Source organism: Falco peregrinus, chromosome 2 (assembly GCF_023634155.1).
Source record: "Falco peregrinus isolate bFalPer1 chromosome 2, bFalPer1.pri, whole genome shotgun sequence".
Classification (NCBI taxonomy): Eukaryota; Metazoa; Chordata; class Aves; order Falconiformes; family Falconidae; genus Falco; species Falco peregrinus.
This window is the reverse complement of record NC_073722.1, coordinates 123,856,919-123,873,716: the sequence shown is the minus strand read 5'-3', so window position 1 is coordinate 123,873,716 and position 16,798 is coordinate 123,856,919. Positions and strand designations below refer to the sequence as shown.

The 16,798-nt window shown below is 39.8% G+C and overlaps 1 protein-coding gene across 3 annotated transcripts in view; it reads right to left on the bottom strand.

Annotated features, from left to right (window-relative positions):
• The window catches only part of CEP112 (centrosomal protein 112), a 171,813-nt gene that overhangs the window by 61,719 nt on the left and 93,296 nt on the right, over positions 1 to 16,798 (bottom strand). For all 3 annotated transcript variants that reach the window (XM_055794990.1, XM_027786856.2, XM_027786857.2), the window contains one exon: positions 1,495 to 1,725. In XM_055794990.1, coding sequence (XP_055650965.1) covers positions 1,495 to 1,725 — 231 coding nt within the window. The remainder of the gene's footprint in view (positions 1 to 1,494; positions 1,726 to 16,798) is intronic.

The following is a 16,798-nucleotide window of genomic DNA, read 5'->3' as shown; positions in this document are numbered from 1 at the left end:
TCTTCTACTCAACATGTGCTCATCTAATTAGAGGTAAAAATGGGGAAGTAGGTTAAATAAAAACAATTTCAATAGCAGTTAATATAGCTTAAAATTAAAGGGTTTTTTTTGAAAAATAGAAAAAAATCCAACAAATTAAAAAAATACTATTTCTGACAGAAATGACAATTCAAGAGTATTAAAGATATTGCCCTATGAAGGATTATTTGTAACTTTAATTTGAGGATGTAAAGAAGTTAACTTTTCTTTTGCTATACTACACATGTAAAAAAAGATCAAAGAAAGAAAAGAATTGAGATTCAAATTCCATTTTTAAGCAAAAATGACAATGTCTTCCTGAGTTAAAATTAATCCTTTAATGATGAATTTCAAAGGTTTAAATACTTTCTGTGACCTTGGCTTTAAATAATTATGCCAAGCGGAGCTTTCCTTACATTCAGAAAAGATTCTGAATTGTTGATCACAGCCATTTTAATGGCTTCAGACTGGCTGATTTCCAACATAATCCTCCAAATGCTGTTTAAAATTACAGACCAAGAACCTGATGCAGGTAAATGAAATGTCACTTTCACAAAGGCTGTTCAAACAGCATATGCAGATCGTTAATTTGTGCCACTCAACATCACTTTGCAATAAAACGTATGATGTATTACATGAATGCATATAAAAGATACTTCAACAACTATCTGCTTACATACACAGCATCTACCACAAATACTAAGTAGGGTTTTTTTTTTAGTTTAGCTTATGTAATAAAACTCCCAAGTTTTAGCTGATATCATCCGTAATGTGGTGAAATACTTGAATTCAGACACTGGTACCAGGGGATGCTCAGCAAGCACTGATGCGCAGCCTGTGACCCCACCGAACAGCACGGGGCAGGGGAGTCTTGATGCCTCTAAAATGTTAATTTGTATTTTCAAGCCTTTCACAGAGCCCTTGCTCACCCGGTGCATGCAGCCAAAAGCAGACCAGCCACTGTGAGCAACTAGACCAATTTCCTTGCAGTTTTAGCCTGAACCTATTCCTCCTTCAGAACTTCCCCACTTTTTAACAGAGAAAAAGCTTGGTTAGACAGAGCCGCCCTTTCTACTCTACCTATTCCAGCAAAGGAAAAGTGATTAGCCTAGTCTTTGGCTGGCTTTGCTTTTGAAATCCTTTGGATTTTTGAAGTCCCGCCAGCTCCTGAGGACCACATGGTCATCCCCGTTCCGCACTCACCGCGGCTGGAAGGTGCTGCCCTGGCACCGCTCCCAGGGAAAACGGCCCCAGCAGCAGCCGCTGCCACTGCGTGCTCCAGGTCCATCGTTGTAGAACCACAAAACTCACGTCGTGATCGCGGCATCCCATGTCAGATCTACAGTATACATCTCATTTTTCAGCCCAAGTGACCCCTAAATATTTCTCCTCAGTAAAACTTTGCTTATCTGACTTTTGGGGTGATGGCTGCCGCTTTGCCATGCCACAAGCAGCAGCCCTGTGTGAGCCTCTTACCTTGTCCAAGGCCACCTCTGTTTCTGACACATGTAATTTTTTCAGGTCTAATGTCATTTTTTCTGCCTCCACTTTCAGCTTATTCACTGCTGTCTCATGGTCTCGAGCTGCCCTCTGCTTCTCCTCTTCCCACTGATGGTTCAGCTCCAGCAGCTGATTCTTCCACTGAGCGTTCACCTGGACAAGCTCTTCCCTCAGCTTGTGGATTTGGTTCTCCATATCACAGATAACCTGAAACCAAGAACAAAGTAAAAAAAAAATGATAAATAAATACACCCACAAACCAAAACCCACTTGATTTTCTCTGACAGGCTGCTAAGCTGGGGTAGGAAGCAGACTTAAATGATTCTCTTATTGCTCTTCCCTTTCTCTTCACACGTGCAGATGAATACAGCTCCCCCTGCCCAAATCATGGATGGAGCTAGATTTACCTTTTTGAAGAGGGTACCCCAAAGGTGAAGAAATTTATTTTGGCCTGTAATCACTACATGAGATGCCCATGTCTTCTTTTTTTTTTTTTTCCCCCTTAAGAAACGACCTGCCACCTTCTAATGAGATATCAGTGTATCATCAATCATTTCTCAATCGCTGCTACAGATTATAGACCGTATTTCATCGTAACGTGCTAATGCGCACCAGGAACGTATCAAAGAACACCCTCCTCCGGGTGAGGGAACTGGAGCACGCCGAGAGAGGATGATACGGGGCAATGCAGAGAACCCTTATGACTCTGCAAACACAGCAGAGATAAGATACACAACCTTTAAAATGCAAGAGACAAACTTCAGAATCCACAACTCTCTTTTGTGTGATCACAGATTATCCTTCGGTCCTTGGGAGGCAAAACACATCGTGCAACACAGCAGCAGTTATATGTGGTGTTACTCCTACAGCATACAGAATACACAATGCTATGTTACAGTAGCAGCAGTAGAGTACGCATTTATTACTTTGGAATTACACTTGCACATAACTCTTACTAGTTACTCTTCTAATGCATTTCTTCTGTAGCTTCTTAAATGAAGTATAGCAGCATCACACCTGGGACGCAAACCAGTTGTCCTTACAGCTAACTCTCATTTATGGTGTTGCAAGCACATATGTGTTTCCATTCATAAATATAATTCTGAAAATGAGCATTTTCATGAAAAAACTCACACAGTATTTCCCCCTTCCTCCTCCCTGCTTTACAAGTAACTTCACAGCTCCCTGGAATTGTGTCATAGAAATGTGACAATACTGAGACAAGAAACTGATGTTCTACCAAACAGATGTAGGTGACTTGGCTCAAGCTTATTTAAAGTTTCACAAGAAAATCCGATGAAAATTGATTGTATATTTACAGATCCCATTGCCCTGGAATGCCAGTTATTGATTTTAGAGCTCTGAACTGATTTCTCTCTCCAACTACTGTTTTTCTTCTTTAGACGTTTTTAATGTACTGTCTGTGTTCAGCTAAACCATCTATTTGCAGTCCCCGAGAACCACATTACTACAAACCTTTCAAAAAGAAACATTCATTTCTGACCAAAGTTGGGAAATGAGTTACTATCAGATATATTGCCTTGTACATCAACATCCCAAGACAGACAGTTACAAACACTGTGATCTGAGAGAAAGAAAGAAAAAAATAAAAAAAAACACATTGAGGCTTGAAAGTTTGCCTATTTTTTTCAAACTAATTGAACTGTATGGTATAATAAAATACATGTCTCCCCTCAAACCTTCAGTTGTGTCCTTCAGCTATCACAGCTGTAACATGTATTAAATAATATTAACCATCTTGGAAACTTATCACAGGACTGACTTTTGCTTCCATGCTTTCTTAATTACTCATTGGCATTATTCCCTACTACGTCAAAGGTAAAATTCTGTGTGTGTGTGCGTAGAGATGGAATGAGCGCATAATTTGTGTACAGAAGTATAACACGGGTCACATACTTCAGCTATATCAGCATCATCTCATACATATGTTTCATATAGTATAATCTGCACTGGATCCTTTCCTTCCTTTCCTGATCTTTTCCTCTACACATGTTTAATTTTTAATTAAATCTGTACACAGATGAAAAATGTAAAGTACTTTTTAGTCTATAATGACAATCTACAATATACTTTTATAAATCTTTTGGAAAATAATTTCACCTCAAGAGCATTTAAAAAACCCGATAGCCTAACTGGCTTCTACTTAACCAAAGAAATACTAGGTCAATGAAGATAACAGCTACAATTTCTACAGGATGATACTCGCTGAGTTCTAAACTGACATATGTAGCATTTGGGTTTTTAATAGCCACTCCACTGCAAGTCCTGCCTGGAACAGTAACAATTACCTTTTAATCTGTGAGTGTTCTTTTTGAGAGCTCATCCCCCCTCCACTACCACTTGCTTTTTCCTCCTTTTTTTTTAAATTAAAAAAAAAAAAAATCCTTAAACTCTTTCCCCCCCCCCTGTATAAGTGAAACTAAGATATTACATTGCTCAGAAGTTTCCTGAAAAGTTTGATGAAATCTCTAGGATAAGGAGCTAAGGCTAACTTCTTATAATATAGGGAAAATTCATTCATAAATCATATTACAAGCCCAAATAGAGATTGGGTGAATTCCCAACTCAACTGTTAGGTCTCTCCACTTTACTTCATCCTATATTCAATAATTCTCATACAAAACCTTTAGAAAATTGAATAGCACAATACAGTGTTTTCTACTGCCACGTGGAAGTAGTAACAGCTCCAAGCCTTCCGAGGCAAAAGTGGGGAGCCAAAAGATAGTGGGCTGAATGTTATAGGTAAAGTAACAGTAATTAATATGCAAAGGCGCATTAATGTTGGACCTAATAGATGGCAAAAGCAGATTTGGTTCTATTAGGAAAGAAGAAAGAATCTGAAGACGGGGTGATGGCAGCGAAACTAATATGATTAAATGAGTCCTTTTGGAGCAACTTCACTGCTAGTAAGATGATGTTAAGAGACATCTAATCTCTCCAAAGTGACTGGGAAAAGCTTATATTGGGGATCACAGACACAGTTCTTGTCAATTACTTAAAGTAAGTCTAGTTCTCACAGCCAGATTATTTTTTCCCCATAAACAAAGTCACTGGCAGAAGCAGCTTACAACCGAACAACTTGCTGCATAAGACAACTTGGTGCGACACGGATGCCTTCAAACTGCTAAAGGAAATGTATCCCAAACTTCCCACCACTAAGATCCTGCTATTCCACATGCCAGGTTTAAACAACTATAATTAGACTTAAATGTAGGCACATTAGTACTACTAGGAAAAAAAGCCCAAGATGACATAATTCTCAGTTGTGAAAAATCCATGAAATATAAAACTTTAGAGTAACCGTCTTCTGTTAACAGTTCTGGGGAAAAACAAAAGATGCAATTACAAAAGCTCACTTCTCATGCTTGAGATCGGAACGCACGGTTTCTTTGTAAAATTGAACCCTCTTGCTCAGTATTGGTTTCTTAAATTCTTTTCCTGGCTGCTCAAATCCACATTTGTGAGCCATGCCTATCAAATTGTTTGCATGGTCCAAACAACAACCTGGGTACAAGAGCTGCTGTGAGAAATACACCTTAAACACTCCACCAGGGCAAATCATTCTTGTGCTAAACATAAGGCTTAAACTTAAGAAATAAAGACTTCAAACTATACAACAGGTCCGAAGTTTTATTGCTGCTTGCTGCCTTTATGGATCAAAACGTTATGGTCTTTATTTCATTTGTATAGGTATGAGCAAATAAAACAAAAGAGATCTGTATCTTTTTTACAAGGAAAGCAGAAGCTCGCAGTGTTTCCACAGGATGGCCATGCCATAGCAGCGTGCCCCAAACAAAAGCATTTTGCAAAATGAGTATTAATCCACACACAGGAAAACAAATAGAAAGAAAACGCTAGCTTACAGAGTATCCCAAATGGAACAAAAATACAAATATGCAAACTGCATGGGTTTAGAGATTATATGAATTTATATGGCACCCTTATATGACAATCCCATAGCTGAAGAAACTGCTAGCTGAGATGGTGACTTCTATTTCTGTTTCAAAGGAATAACTTAGAATTCTAACCAAGAATATCTGTGCTGAAATAGTGTCATAAAAAGGGTGGGTCATAAGCCCACAGCAATTTGCCTGTAGGGAAAAAATAGACTTGAAAGAAAAAAAGAAGGTTGCTCACTCACTTTGGCCTATTTAAAATGCCAATAAATGTACTGCAAGTTATTTGGAAGGAAAACATGTGCTCTTAATTTTAAAAAGTAAATTGCATAAGAAAATACAAAGTTGGCAAAACGTTTAAATTAAAATCTGTTGCTGATGTCTGAAACTCTGCAACAGTTACATGCAACAGAGATGAGCAATGGACCAAATGACTACATTCTAATTAAAAAAAAATAAAAATAATATTCCCTTTATTTTTCAGGAGCAACTACTTCAACCCCATGAAGCATTTACTTGGATCACTTTCTAAGGAAGAGGCTGAAGCATGACTGCATCTTTTATACTCACAGCGACGGAATACACGGACTCCACTGTCTCCCTCTCAATGTCTTACACACCAACCACATCCACCCCATCGCCACATTCAGCTCCAAAGAGCGTCAAAGGCACTTTAAAGTCACATCAACAAGGCAGTGCAGAGCAAAGATCAAATCCACTCTGCACTTATTCCCTGAGGCTCAGATCTAGAGTCATTTAGGTGTTGCTTCAGCAGCTTGTACAGTAAGTGACTAACATCTCCCAGCAGATGAGGCTGCAATAACCCTTCACCACTCTCCGCTGCTGAGCGTACTCCGGCTGCTGAAATAGCGCATCGCTTACAAAGGCCACTGCAGTTCTCAAGTGGATCAGGACAACCCTTCAAATGGGTGTTCCAAAATTCTTCTGCGTTGGGCTAACTTGGCTTCAGCAGAAGATGACTGCGTAGGTCTCAATGTGCCGTGTTGAATTTGGCTTGCATGTAACATTTTAAAAAAATGAACACCACCCCCCAAAACCTCTGAGCAGTTCCACGGACTTAGCTCAGACACGAACTGTCAGGTTAGATGATCACAATGATCCTTTCTAGGATAATAACGGAAAATATCAGCCTGTAACAGCCCTGTTAGAACCACCTTCTGCCTCCACGTGCCAGCACTGTCTCAGCATTTTCTCCACTGGAAGAATATTAAAATCAGCGCATGCACGCGAACAGCGCGCGATGCGGGACCGTCAGCTGAACCCTCTGAAAGGGAGATTTGTTTGTGTCTTGTTACACTGGCGTGATGTGACAGAGATGGATGAGGTATACGTAACGCTGGTTATTGGGTAGCAGATTATTTTTGAAAGGAGATCAGGCCAGTCAAGGGAAAGGAAGTCTGTAGTAAAAACAAATCTCACTTTGATGATGAAGAATTAAAAGGAAAATAAGGAACAAAGTAGAAACTCCCAGTGATTCAGTGGTGACAATGACTCCCTTTTTACCCACGATCGGTACAACATCCCAGAAGAGGTGGATGAGGCATCCCATCCCAGACACACAGCAACTGGTGGCATACTTATTGTAAAATACCTTAGGAGGGATTATTAATATGAAAGCTAAAGTAGTTTAAACCACCAAAGCTTTAGAAAGCACTGAGAAACAGATAATACAAGTTTCTCCAACATCATAAAAATAAGCAATGCATCTAACATAAAAGAATGGCAAAAAAGTAAACACGTTATTTGTTTGTAGCCCTAAGCTTAGAAAAAAAGTACAGCTGTAAGACCTTCAAAGATGTGTAATGTTCATTTGTGTTTAAAACAAAATTGGTTTATATTAATCAGTCTTACGATTGCAGTTTCACCAAGTCACAATAATAGGTCTTACACTTGATTCCATTCTCGTTTTAGGCAACTACCCCCATCTAAATAAAGTTTTGTAATTAACTCGATTATGTCCATTTTAACCAACTATATTGAAAATATTTTTTATATTACAGCAATTTCAATTAATATATGTTAAGAATTTATCGTTCAGTTTCTCTTGTGACTGGTAAAATCAGCAACTTGTCAATATTATGAATGCTTAAAAAGATAGATTTGATTTGCAAAGAAAACTACTGCAAATGTCACGCACATTATCACATGGGTAATGATGTGGCCAAGCACAAATTAACAAGGATAAGTAATAAACAGCTATTTAGCTTTCACAGCACAATCTATTACACTGTCAAGTTTAAACGCCTTTTGGGTAAGAACACACAGGCCCATAAATATGGTAATTAAGGGAGCAGATAAATGAAATGGTGTGAAGTGAAGTGAAAACGAGCAACAGTTCAATGACCAACAGGTTGGTCTCACCTCCTAGGAGCACTGAAGGAATCTTCCAAAAAGCATGGGGCTGTGCAAGCTCTTGAAATCATGGAAGCACAGGAGCTCTGGTAGCACCACCATCATTGTAAGTAGTCTATCAGTAGTTTAGTACTTCCTGGAAACATTAAAGATCAGCAAAGCTAAAACTTCAGTACTCAAAGAGATGCATTTTACTCTATGCTTATACAGTATTTTGTGCATACTTCAATGTTCTCATTCTTGAGGGGAAAAAACTCCGTCCGTAACACTGGTGTCGTTGCACAACTTCCTGACTAGAAGACATCTTCATCCTATATGTGCCTACACTGCAGTGATGGGGTGAAGTTATTAATGCATTCCTAAATCAAACGTTGGCAGTTTATAAATCAGGCTGTATAACACGACGTTTAGGTATTCTCTTGTAGGGAAGCCGTTACACAAACCAAAGTGGTACTCCCTAACTCGCACAGCGTACAAAGAGTGGCAGCTCTCTAGACCCAGATGAATGTTCAGTATCAAAAAAAAACCTTAGGTAACAGCAGCGCAGATGGCAAACAGTACTAACAGTAAAATGTTTGCTGTTCACCAATGTAAAATCTGAATTCCCGTATTATAGGGCTTATGCAAAGGTGTATCAACTCCATCTCAACACAATCCCAGCTTTTCTCACCTTTGCAAATGCACCTCTGACATCTCTTTTGAAAATATCCACTAGGACTTGTAAAGTGAGGTGCTGAGCTGCTAACTTACATATTTATTCTATTAATTTTAACAGCATTAAGCTGCTTTTAAGCGTCAAACCTCCTTGGTAAGATTCTTTACTTGGATTTTTTCAACATCGTGTATGCTCTGAAAAATACCTCTAACATTTAGGCATCTGATAAAAGTATATTCCTACTAACCTTGCTTATTTTGTACCTACTAGGGTGTTAGTTAGGGCTGGGGGCAGGTTTAACACCACCCTACCTGTACAGTGCTGCTGGAGGCTAAACATCACCCTGTTCTTCACATTCAAACCACGGTCACCTCCCGCCCTCCACCCCAAACTCCTGCACATGACAGAGTCCCAAGAAAAGTCCAGCACCCTTTAAGACTACATTTTACTTCTTAGTAACACGCTTGCTGTATCTTGTCTACTCTTGTTCTACAACTTCAGCATTTTCCTGAACCACCACGGAAGTGTTGACTCATGAAGAACAATAAAGAGAAGTTAGTTACCTTCTGCTTAGCTCCATTTTCAATAACATTAATGAAAAAAAGAGTGTATCCCTGCAATTCCTATAGAGAAACATGCTTAGGCAACATTTCCTTTCCATAGGTAATCTAAACCCCAAACTGTTCACTAACTCTGCCAGGTATTTCTGAAGGCTGAAAAGAAATATGTAATAGATGGGTATCAAAACGCCAGTAGGAACAGTGACACTGAAAATACTGGCATCATTTTTGTTTCTACATCTATGACTACATGTGAAAAAGGGGCAGCAAATTTTCGAGACCTGCTGTGATGCGGTATTAAGCAAAACACAAATTTTTATGATTTTTTCCCCAAAAAGGAGCGCGCTGAAACAGATCTGGACTTTTAAAGAAGCCAGTTAGTTGCCTAAATCCTGGTTAATGTAAATGGCACTTAAGCTACAAACTGGGCTTTTTTTTTTTTTTTTTTTTTTAAAAAAAAAAAGGGGGGGGGGCGGACAACGACAGTGAGGAAGAAAGAAAATGAGACATCCAGTTGAACAGCTCCACAAAGAGCTTAAAATTAACGGCGCTTACTTTGATTTCTTAATTTACATAAGTGCATTTGATTCCAATTTAGTTAACAGCAGCTAGAAAGCAGAACTTCATATAGGTTGGTTATTGTCACTGCCTTCCTAATAAAGTGATTTTTAGTCAAACCCCTACACGTGTAACTAAACAATACAGTGCGCTGGTGAGTAAAAGGACTACTTCCCAAGTTGAAATTGAGATAAAAGTAAACACATTTTCCATTTAACAGTTGTAAGGCTGGTAAAAGACTTGGCCCTTTTTCCTGGAAGACAGATCCAGAACAGTTTCGTATCACCTGATTTATGGCATTTTCTTTAAAATACATTAGTGAGTCAAAAATTAAAACATCCAGCCTTCGCCTCTCTTTTTATCTGATGAAAGAAATGTTTACATTTGTATTTTTCGTCATATAAACAAAATTATTTGAATAAGACTACTGAGAGTCCTACCCAGAAAGGATCAGGCGGAGGACTCTTTTCCTTCTGTCTTTCTGCTAAGAACTTTAACAGAGATACTCAGCTGAGCACCTAACAATCTACCTAACTGCACTAATGGAACTTACGCATGATGGAGATCAAGAAAAATAATAATCAACCAGTCATAAATACCTGCTTAACACAGTGAACCCCTAAAATGGCTTGTAAAAGCAGAATATAGATGAAATAGAGTGGCTAAAAAAATAAAAATCTCTATCTAATACCAGGTTTGCTGCATCATACAAACCATAACAACCTATCCCTAAATGACGATTGATGAAAATTACACCAGACACGTGTTTAGTTTTCCCTGTTTTCCTTTATGAAAAAATCTAAAGCTTTATTTTTGGTATTTCAAGATGTGAAAGGAAAGTGTTCCTTTTGGATGAAGACTTTCCTGCTGCGGAACACAGCAATGGAGGCTGAGGATCTCTGCAGTGGACTGGGAAGAGCTACCCATCAGCCTGAGAGTATTTCTGTGTCCAGCATCCCCTAAGTCAAAGCTTTAAAAAACATTTGCATTTAAATTTTGCATGTATTAAATTTAAAAGCATTAACATTTCCTGGACAACATGTAATTCTGATTTAAATGCAGACACGATGTATTACAGATTTAAGGATTACTACAGACATTCATCTCTATGAGGCAGCAAAATTAAACGCATTATCATTCCTAATTTGTCCCCAGAAGAGGTGCAGGCTGTATTGTCTATGAGAAATGTCTCTTCCCTGTCAACTAACGAAAAGCCTTCACTGGAAGTAAAAAAGCTACAACAAACCCAACCCCCCAGAAAAACCCACTCAGAAAAGCATCACACCCTTCTCTTTTGGATGCATTTGTTTAAATTACTGCTCGAAGCAAATGCATCTTTTGAATATTCCAGAAGTTTCACCCCACGCGTCCCATAAGGGGTTTATGTATGGTGACTGTAATGGAAATGGCATTGGCTGCAGAACTTGACAGGACAGACGTAAGACAAGATGCAGATAAAAGCCTAAGTAATAAGCTCTTCACACATAAGATACCTCCCATCTTCAACTTCTGAAGTTACTACTTGTAGAAACGCAAACGTTGGATACTAACTCCTGTCCAGGTGACCTGCCGTGACGCCCCCCAACAGGCGGCTGAGGGACTTGAGGAAGACTCGTGGTTCCCGTTGCTGTCCAAGCTCTGCCCTAACTGTTAATCAAGGTGATAAAGATAAATTTTTTCAAGACTCCAGCGTAATCACACAAAGGCAACTAAGGAACTGAATGCTGTTATTCTCTGGGCCGATGCCTGAAGAGGACTGAAATGCACTAGCCTGTGTGTACTGTTCTGCTCCGCTGAAGAACCTCATACAGCGGGAACCTCTCATTACTGATGTCATCTGCTGTATTGAAGGCGACAGTCTCAAAGCAAGCATGAAGTCCTCATTCTAGGTCTCATGAATGGCGGTACATGTGGGCAGAAATCCTGAAATCCCGCAGCTTCAGAAATAAAAATTGTGTCACTTAGAGGTTTAAAGTTTCTACCTTTACAAAGAGCCTTCATTTCTGTAAGGCAGTAACAGTGGTTGCGGTATTGCTGTTAATCAATAAGTTGTGGGACATTCTTATCAGTACGTTAGCTGCTTACACAAATAAGATGCAAAATTACAGACATGTGCAACTTTTTGACTTTCTCCCTTCTGAAATCAACTTCTAATTGGAAGAAGCATATTCTAGTTGACTATCTTTAGCATCAATCCTTATATCTGGTGGATAAATTTGTCACCTCCATCTGCGGATGAAAATCTTCGAGAAGGAAGTCTTTAGTCTAACCTAGGCATCAGGTCAGAGTCACGGGCATCCGATGACGGTACCTGCTGTCACACACAATAGCTGACACCATTTCTAGTCCCTCTCTCTGCACCTTCATCCTCAAGTGCTGGTTGCACTACTCCCATCATCTCGACAGTGGCTCTTCTGAGCTCAGAGACCTTTTGGACGCATCATGCTCCACAGCTACCAGTTCAGAAAAACAAGATCAATCACAGGATGTTGTGTACAAAATAAATGAAAACTGTGCATAACATTCCTTTTCTTGCAATCGAGAGTATGTTTGGCTCAGTATCTTCCTCTGGCACCTTTACATTGATCTCTATCCTTTTCATCCTTCTCAGTTTGTCCTTGAATTCAGTTGATACCACTTCGTTTTCTGAATGACAAACAGGCCACTGCATCCTGGGACAGGAATTTCTTCAGATTTATTTATGCAACTGTTTTGAATCTACTGTACTTTGAATAAATATTAATATATAGTTTAAATGTAAACACACAAACTCTATGAAATACCAGCAAAATAAAATAATCCATCAAATAAATCCATTCATACAGGTCCATGTTTATGTTTACTACACATCCTGCCATAAAAATAAAATAAATCCAACCTCAAAATTGCATTAAGAGATGAGGAACAATGTACTACTCCTAAACTGAATACTTTGGCAGGGAACAACAGTTGTGGGAAGGGCTCGAAGGAAAAATTGTTGACTGGAGGCAGAGGACCAAATGGAGCAGGGTCCTTTCTGTACAACAATAAAGCACAGTCTTTTTAAGAGGACATAATTTGCAGACTTTTGAAATTACTGCTTTTACTTTTTTTTTTTTTAATTTTACTTTACTTTTCTGGAAAGCATCACTGTTCTGAAGGACATAGTCTTATTATGCATTACTTATTATGTAAAAGAAATCATGCTTGTGTACCACATTTTGACTAACATGAACACAAAGATGAGGAAACTAATAGAAAGATTTTTTTCTTGAATACCACTAGGCGGTATTTTTGACAAATGATGCATTTATTAAGTCAGATATTTCAGTTTGCTCCGTGCGTGCCTAACTACCACGTTAATGAAGGCTATTACTGTAAAGGAATAGGAAGGCTGTCGCTGCTAAACCTCCCCGAAACTCAGGCACAGAAAAACCAACATTGCCTTCCATGTAAATGACTCCATTAGAAGCCATTACTGATTAATGCTGCGTACTCGCTCGCAGCCTCTGATGCAAAAGATGCCAAAGATGCCAAAGAAACATTATCACAAGGGTTTGTTTGCACAGCTTCAGAAATGATAGTAATCTACTAAGCATCCAACACAACACTCAGGTAGAGCAGGTAAGAATTAATTGGTATCTTCCCACCCCCCCCACACCACCCCCCAGAATTTCAGATGCTGAAACTGTTTTTCCCTTTATTGAACCAGCTCGGCCTAGACCAGCTTGTCCCGCAGTGACATGTATATTGAATACAAATCAGACAGCATAGCTTTAAATCTGTGTTGCAGCTCTCATTTCCAATTCGAGAACTGTACTATAATCATAAGCTTCTGGTGGATGAAAGGAAATCAGCTCTCTGAATATTAGCTAATGCCACATTTGCAAGTCCTGAAGAGATCTGTGCTGTTTAAAAAAAAAAATAGATCATTTCTCGTGAACCTATATATATGAATCGCTTTGTACTGCTCAACTGATAGAAGCGATGCCTGTGCTGGGATTAAACCCTTTTCATCATAAAACCTCATCTGGTTCGGAGTCCAAGTCCATCAAACCTTTTCCCTTTAAAGTCCCGCCTTTGATTCTACATCAATTTATTCAAACCGCAGCTGGGTGGCTGAAAACGAAAGGACAGCATCATTTAAACCAACCATGTTCCTAACTTGAAAGAAGGGCTATAATTAAAAAAATGGGCATAAAAGAATGGAAATGGGATAATATTTTTTAATGGTAGTTCAAAGGCCGACAGATGTCAGAGCCTTTGAAGATGTCAGTACACTGAGCAAGAAGTTGCCATTAAATAGTTTGCCTGAGAGGTGAAGCAGCTTTTTAATGACTGAAAAAGCCCTTGCAGACACATCCTTGTGTTTTTAATTTGTCAGAGTTTCTGCAGTATTTTCTGATTAATGACACATGATTATAACTGCATAGCATACATATTTTTATACTTTGTTAAATGAATACTTTATTCCACATTCCTTCAGTGCCGGATAAGAACAGGAAAGCTTTACTACAGAGTCCAAAACTATTCAGATTGCTCAAATATTTATGGTAATTTGAGGGGATTGGCCAGATACAGAGCTACTATGTGTTGCTACCTTTTGTTCTTTAACGGTGCTATTACTACTGCCATCACAATGGGCATGCATTAAGCCAGCATGTGACCCAGTAACGTATTGTACCCTTCTAGTGCCCTAAACAATCACAGCTTTCAAAACTCACTGATGAACAAAGTCATCAAATCAAAATAACATTTAGAAAAATTCCTCAAGTGATCCTAAACAATACAAACAATGGCTGCCAATGTATTGTAAACGGAAAAATAACTTTTCTCAGAAAAAACACTCCGTAGTGCTAGGAAACATCATTTTCAGAAGAAAAACACTAATATTTATAAATGCAGACGAAGTCCCCACCTTGGGCTGAGAAGATGCTCCTGCAATATCCTTTGTGCCTCTCTTAACATATGCAATTTTTTCCTGTTTTCACAATGAATGGAAACTGTAGTAGCTCAAACCCCAGGGACAACTTCTTTTGCTCCCAGGAGCAAGCTCTCGATCACTGGATCGTCCCTTGTGAAAGCGTGCCCGCCAAGCTGAGCGGGTCGAGCGCAGGCAGCACCCAGCCCTGGGGAGGGACAGGAACAGCCGGTACTGCATGCCTGGCCCTCTGTCACACCTGAGAGAAGTCATTCACATGACAACACAGTCATTATAAGGGAATCTGATTAACGAACTGTTCTTTCTGCTCTTCCAAATTAGATTCAGCTTGTTAATCGGACCATAAATTGAAATCTGGTGGGGGCTCGGCTAAAACTTAACATCCAGAGAGACTGGAGGTACCTTAGCAGAGCTTCGTGAAATCAGTTGCTGGTCTCCCCAGCACATTTACGTGATTTCATAAGTATGAATATCTGCCTTGTTGCAATCCATATCTGTCAGGAACCTCTCTGTAATAACCGTGCTGCCTACCACCACCATCACGAACCTCCTCGAGGGGAGGAAGGTAACTCTTGGATATTCACTGCTGCTCTGTGATGCATCTACAGCTGGAGATGAAGAAAGTGGTGAGCAACAAGTGTCCTGCTATGTTTCCAAAACACTGTATGGTTATCCAACCGCAAAAGCAAACGCTGGAAATTTTGAAAAGTCTATGGCTGCAGAGAGAAGTGTAGTTCTGAAATATAGTTCTCCCAAAAGTATTTACTGAATGAAAACAGAGCCCTGCTAGGGAAAAACACGCCTATGTTAGGATTCCACTATAAAGAACATGTAGAATTGGACAACTGTCAGCACAAACAACTGTAAACCCAGTTTCCAGCTAGCCTGCAGCCTTCCTTCTCAGGTTATTCTAGTTACCTTCAAGGATAGTTTTATTTAAGAACACAAAGCCTAACTGCCCCTGCATCACTAGAATACTTGACTTTATCATGAATCTCACAGAGACTTGAAACTTCATTCTCTGAATGTTACGTTACACGCTTTTCCTAGAAAGCAAACGGCAGGTACAAGCAGCTGGGAAGCTGTTTGGCAGGATGGGGCGCAAGTGGCCACAGGGGACGACCCCTACAGCCAAGGTGTGGGCCAGAGAAGCGAGATGAAGAGCTCCCTCCCTCTCCCACCACACCGCAGGAGCTCAGCAGATGCCGGTTACGTGGGGCTCCGGTCAGGAGCGTTGAGACAGGGACACTCGTGGCATGTAATTAAGCAGGGGGGGGGGGGGGAGAAGGGGTGAGCTCTGCTCATCTGCTCCCCTCAATGGCTGTTGACGTTGCCATTGTACAGAGACACAGTACTCTCTGTTCATAAAGAGTTATTGTTTTAGCACGATGGTAAAAATAGGAAAATAAAATGGCCAATTTTAAGTGGTTATAATTTAGCTGAAATAAAACTTCAGAGAACAAAGAAAAGGCGCTTCTCTAAGCAATGGGACTTCCTACTGAATTTCAAATTAATTTCACAAACAAAGGAATGTTACCCACAAAAGATGTCTCAGACTTACAAATAAACACTACAAGATTCTTCTAAAATGTGAAATATCAGACACTCGGAAAATAACGTTTGGCTACAGCAAGCCATACAAGCCTGCAGAGCTGAGCCGTTCGGATTCTATCCATTAGAGGGCAATAACACATACACCCGCACACACATCTGCACATCCAAACACACACGCTCCCACACGCCCACCCCACCCCCCAAGAGGACTTTAGCTGGAAAACTAGCATTTTCTCTCTAATATTACCAGCGGTATATTGACAGCTTGGGTCCTGCTCCATTCCCTCCCCCTGAGCCCCCCAACAACCGGATCCAACAGATCAAAAGTTACAACAAATTATTCTTTAAATTTGCTTTCCTGCAAGGAATTCAATACAATACATCGTTTCAGGTTTGCAGTTAGTTGTTGTTAAACGTAGCTTGAGTAGATTGAACAACTAGCGTTTCTACAAGCAAATGTAAATAGTTAGGAAGGTTCTCTTGCTTTGAACAGACAAAAAAACGTTCTTTACGTCATCTCCCACCTAAAGTCAAACACTTTTCTGTTCAGTCACACAAGAAACCTGCGATAACGGCGGCCGCTGCGGCCATGGCAAGTATCCAATATACTTTAGGTGTCTCTTAATGCTACAGACAGATCACGCAAAGGCATTTTTATGGTGCCATTAGCAGAGCCACTTGAGGGGAGCAGCTCACGTGCCGTGTCTCCTGCTTTCCTGCTCAAACCATGGCAACCTACTGA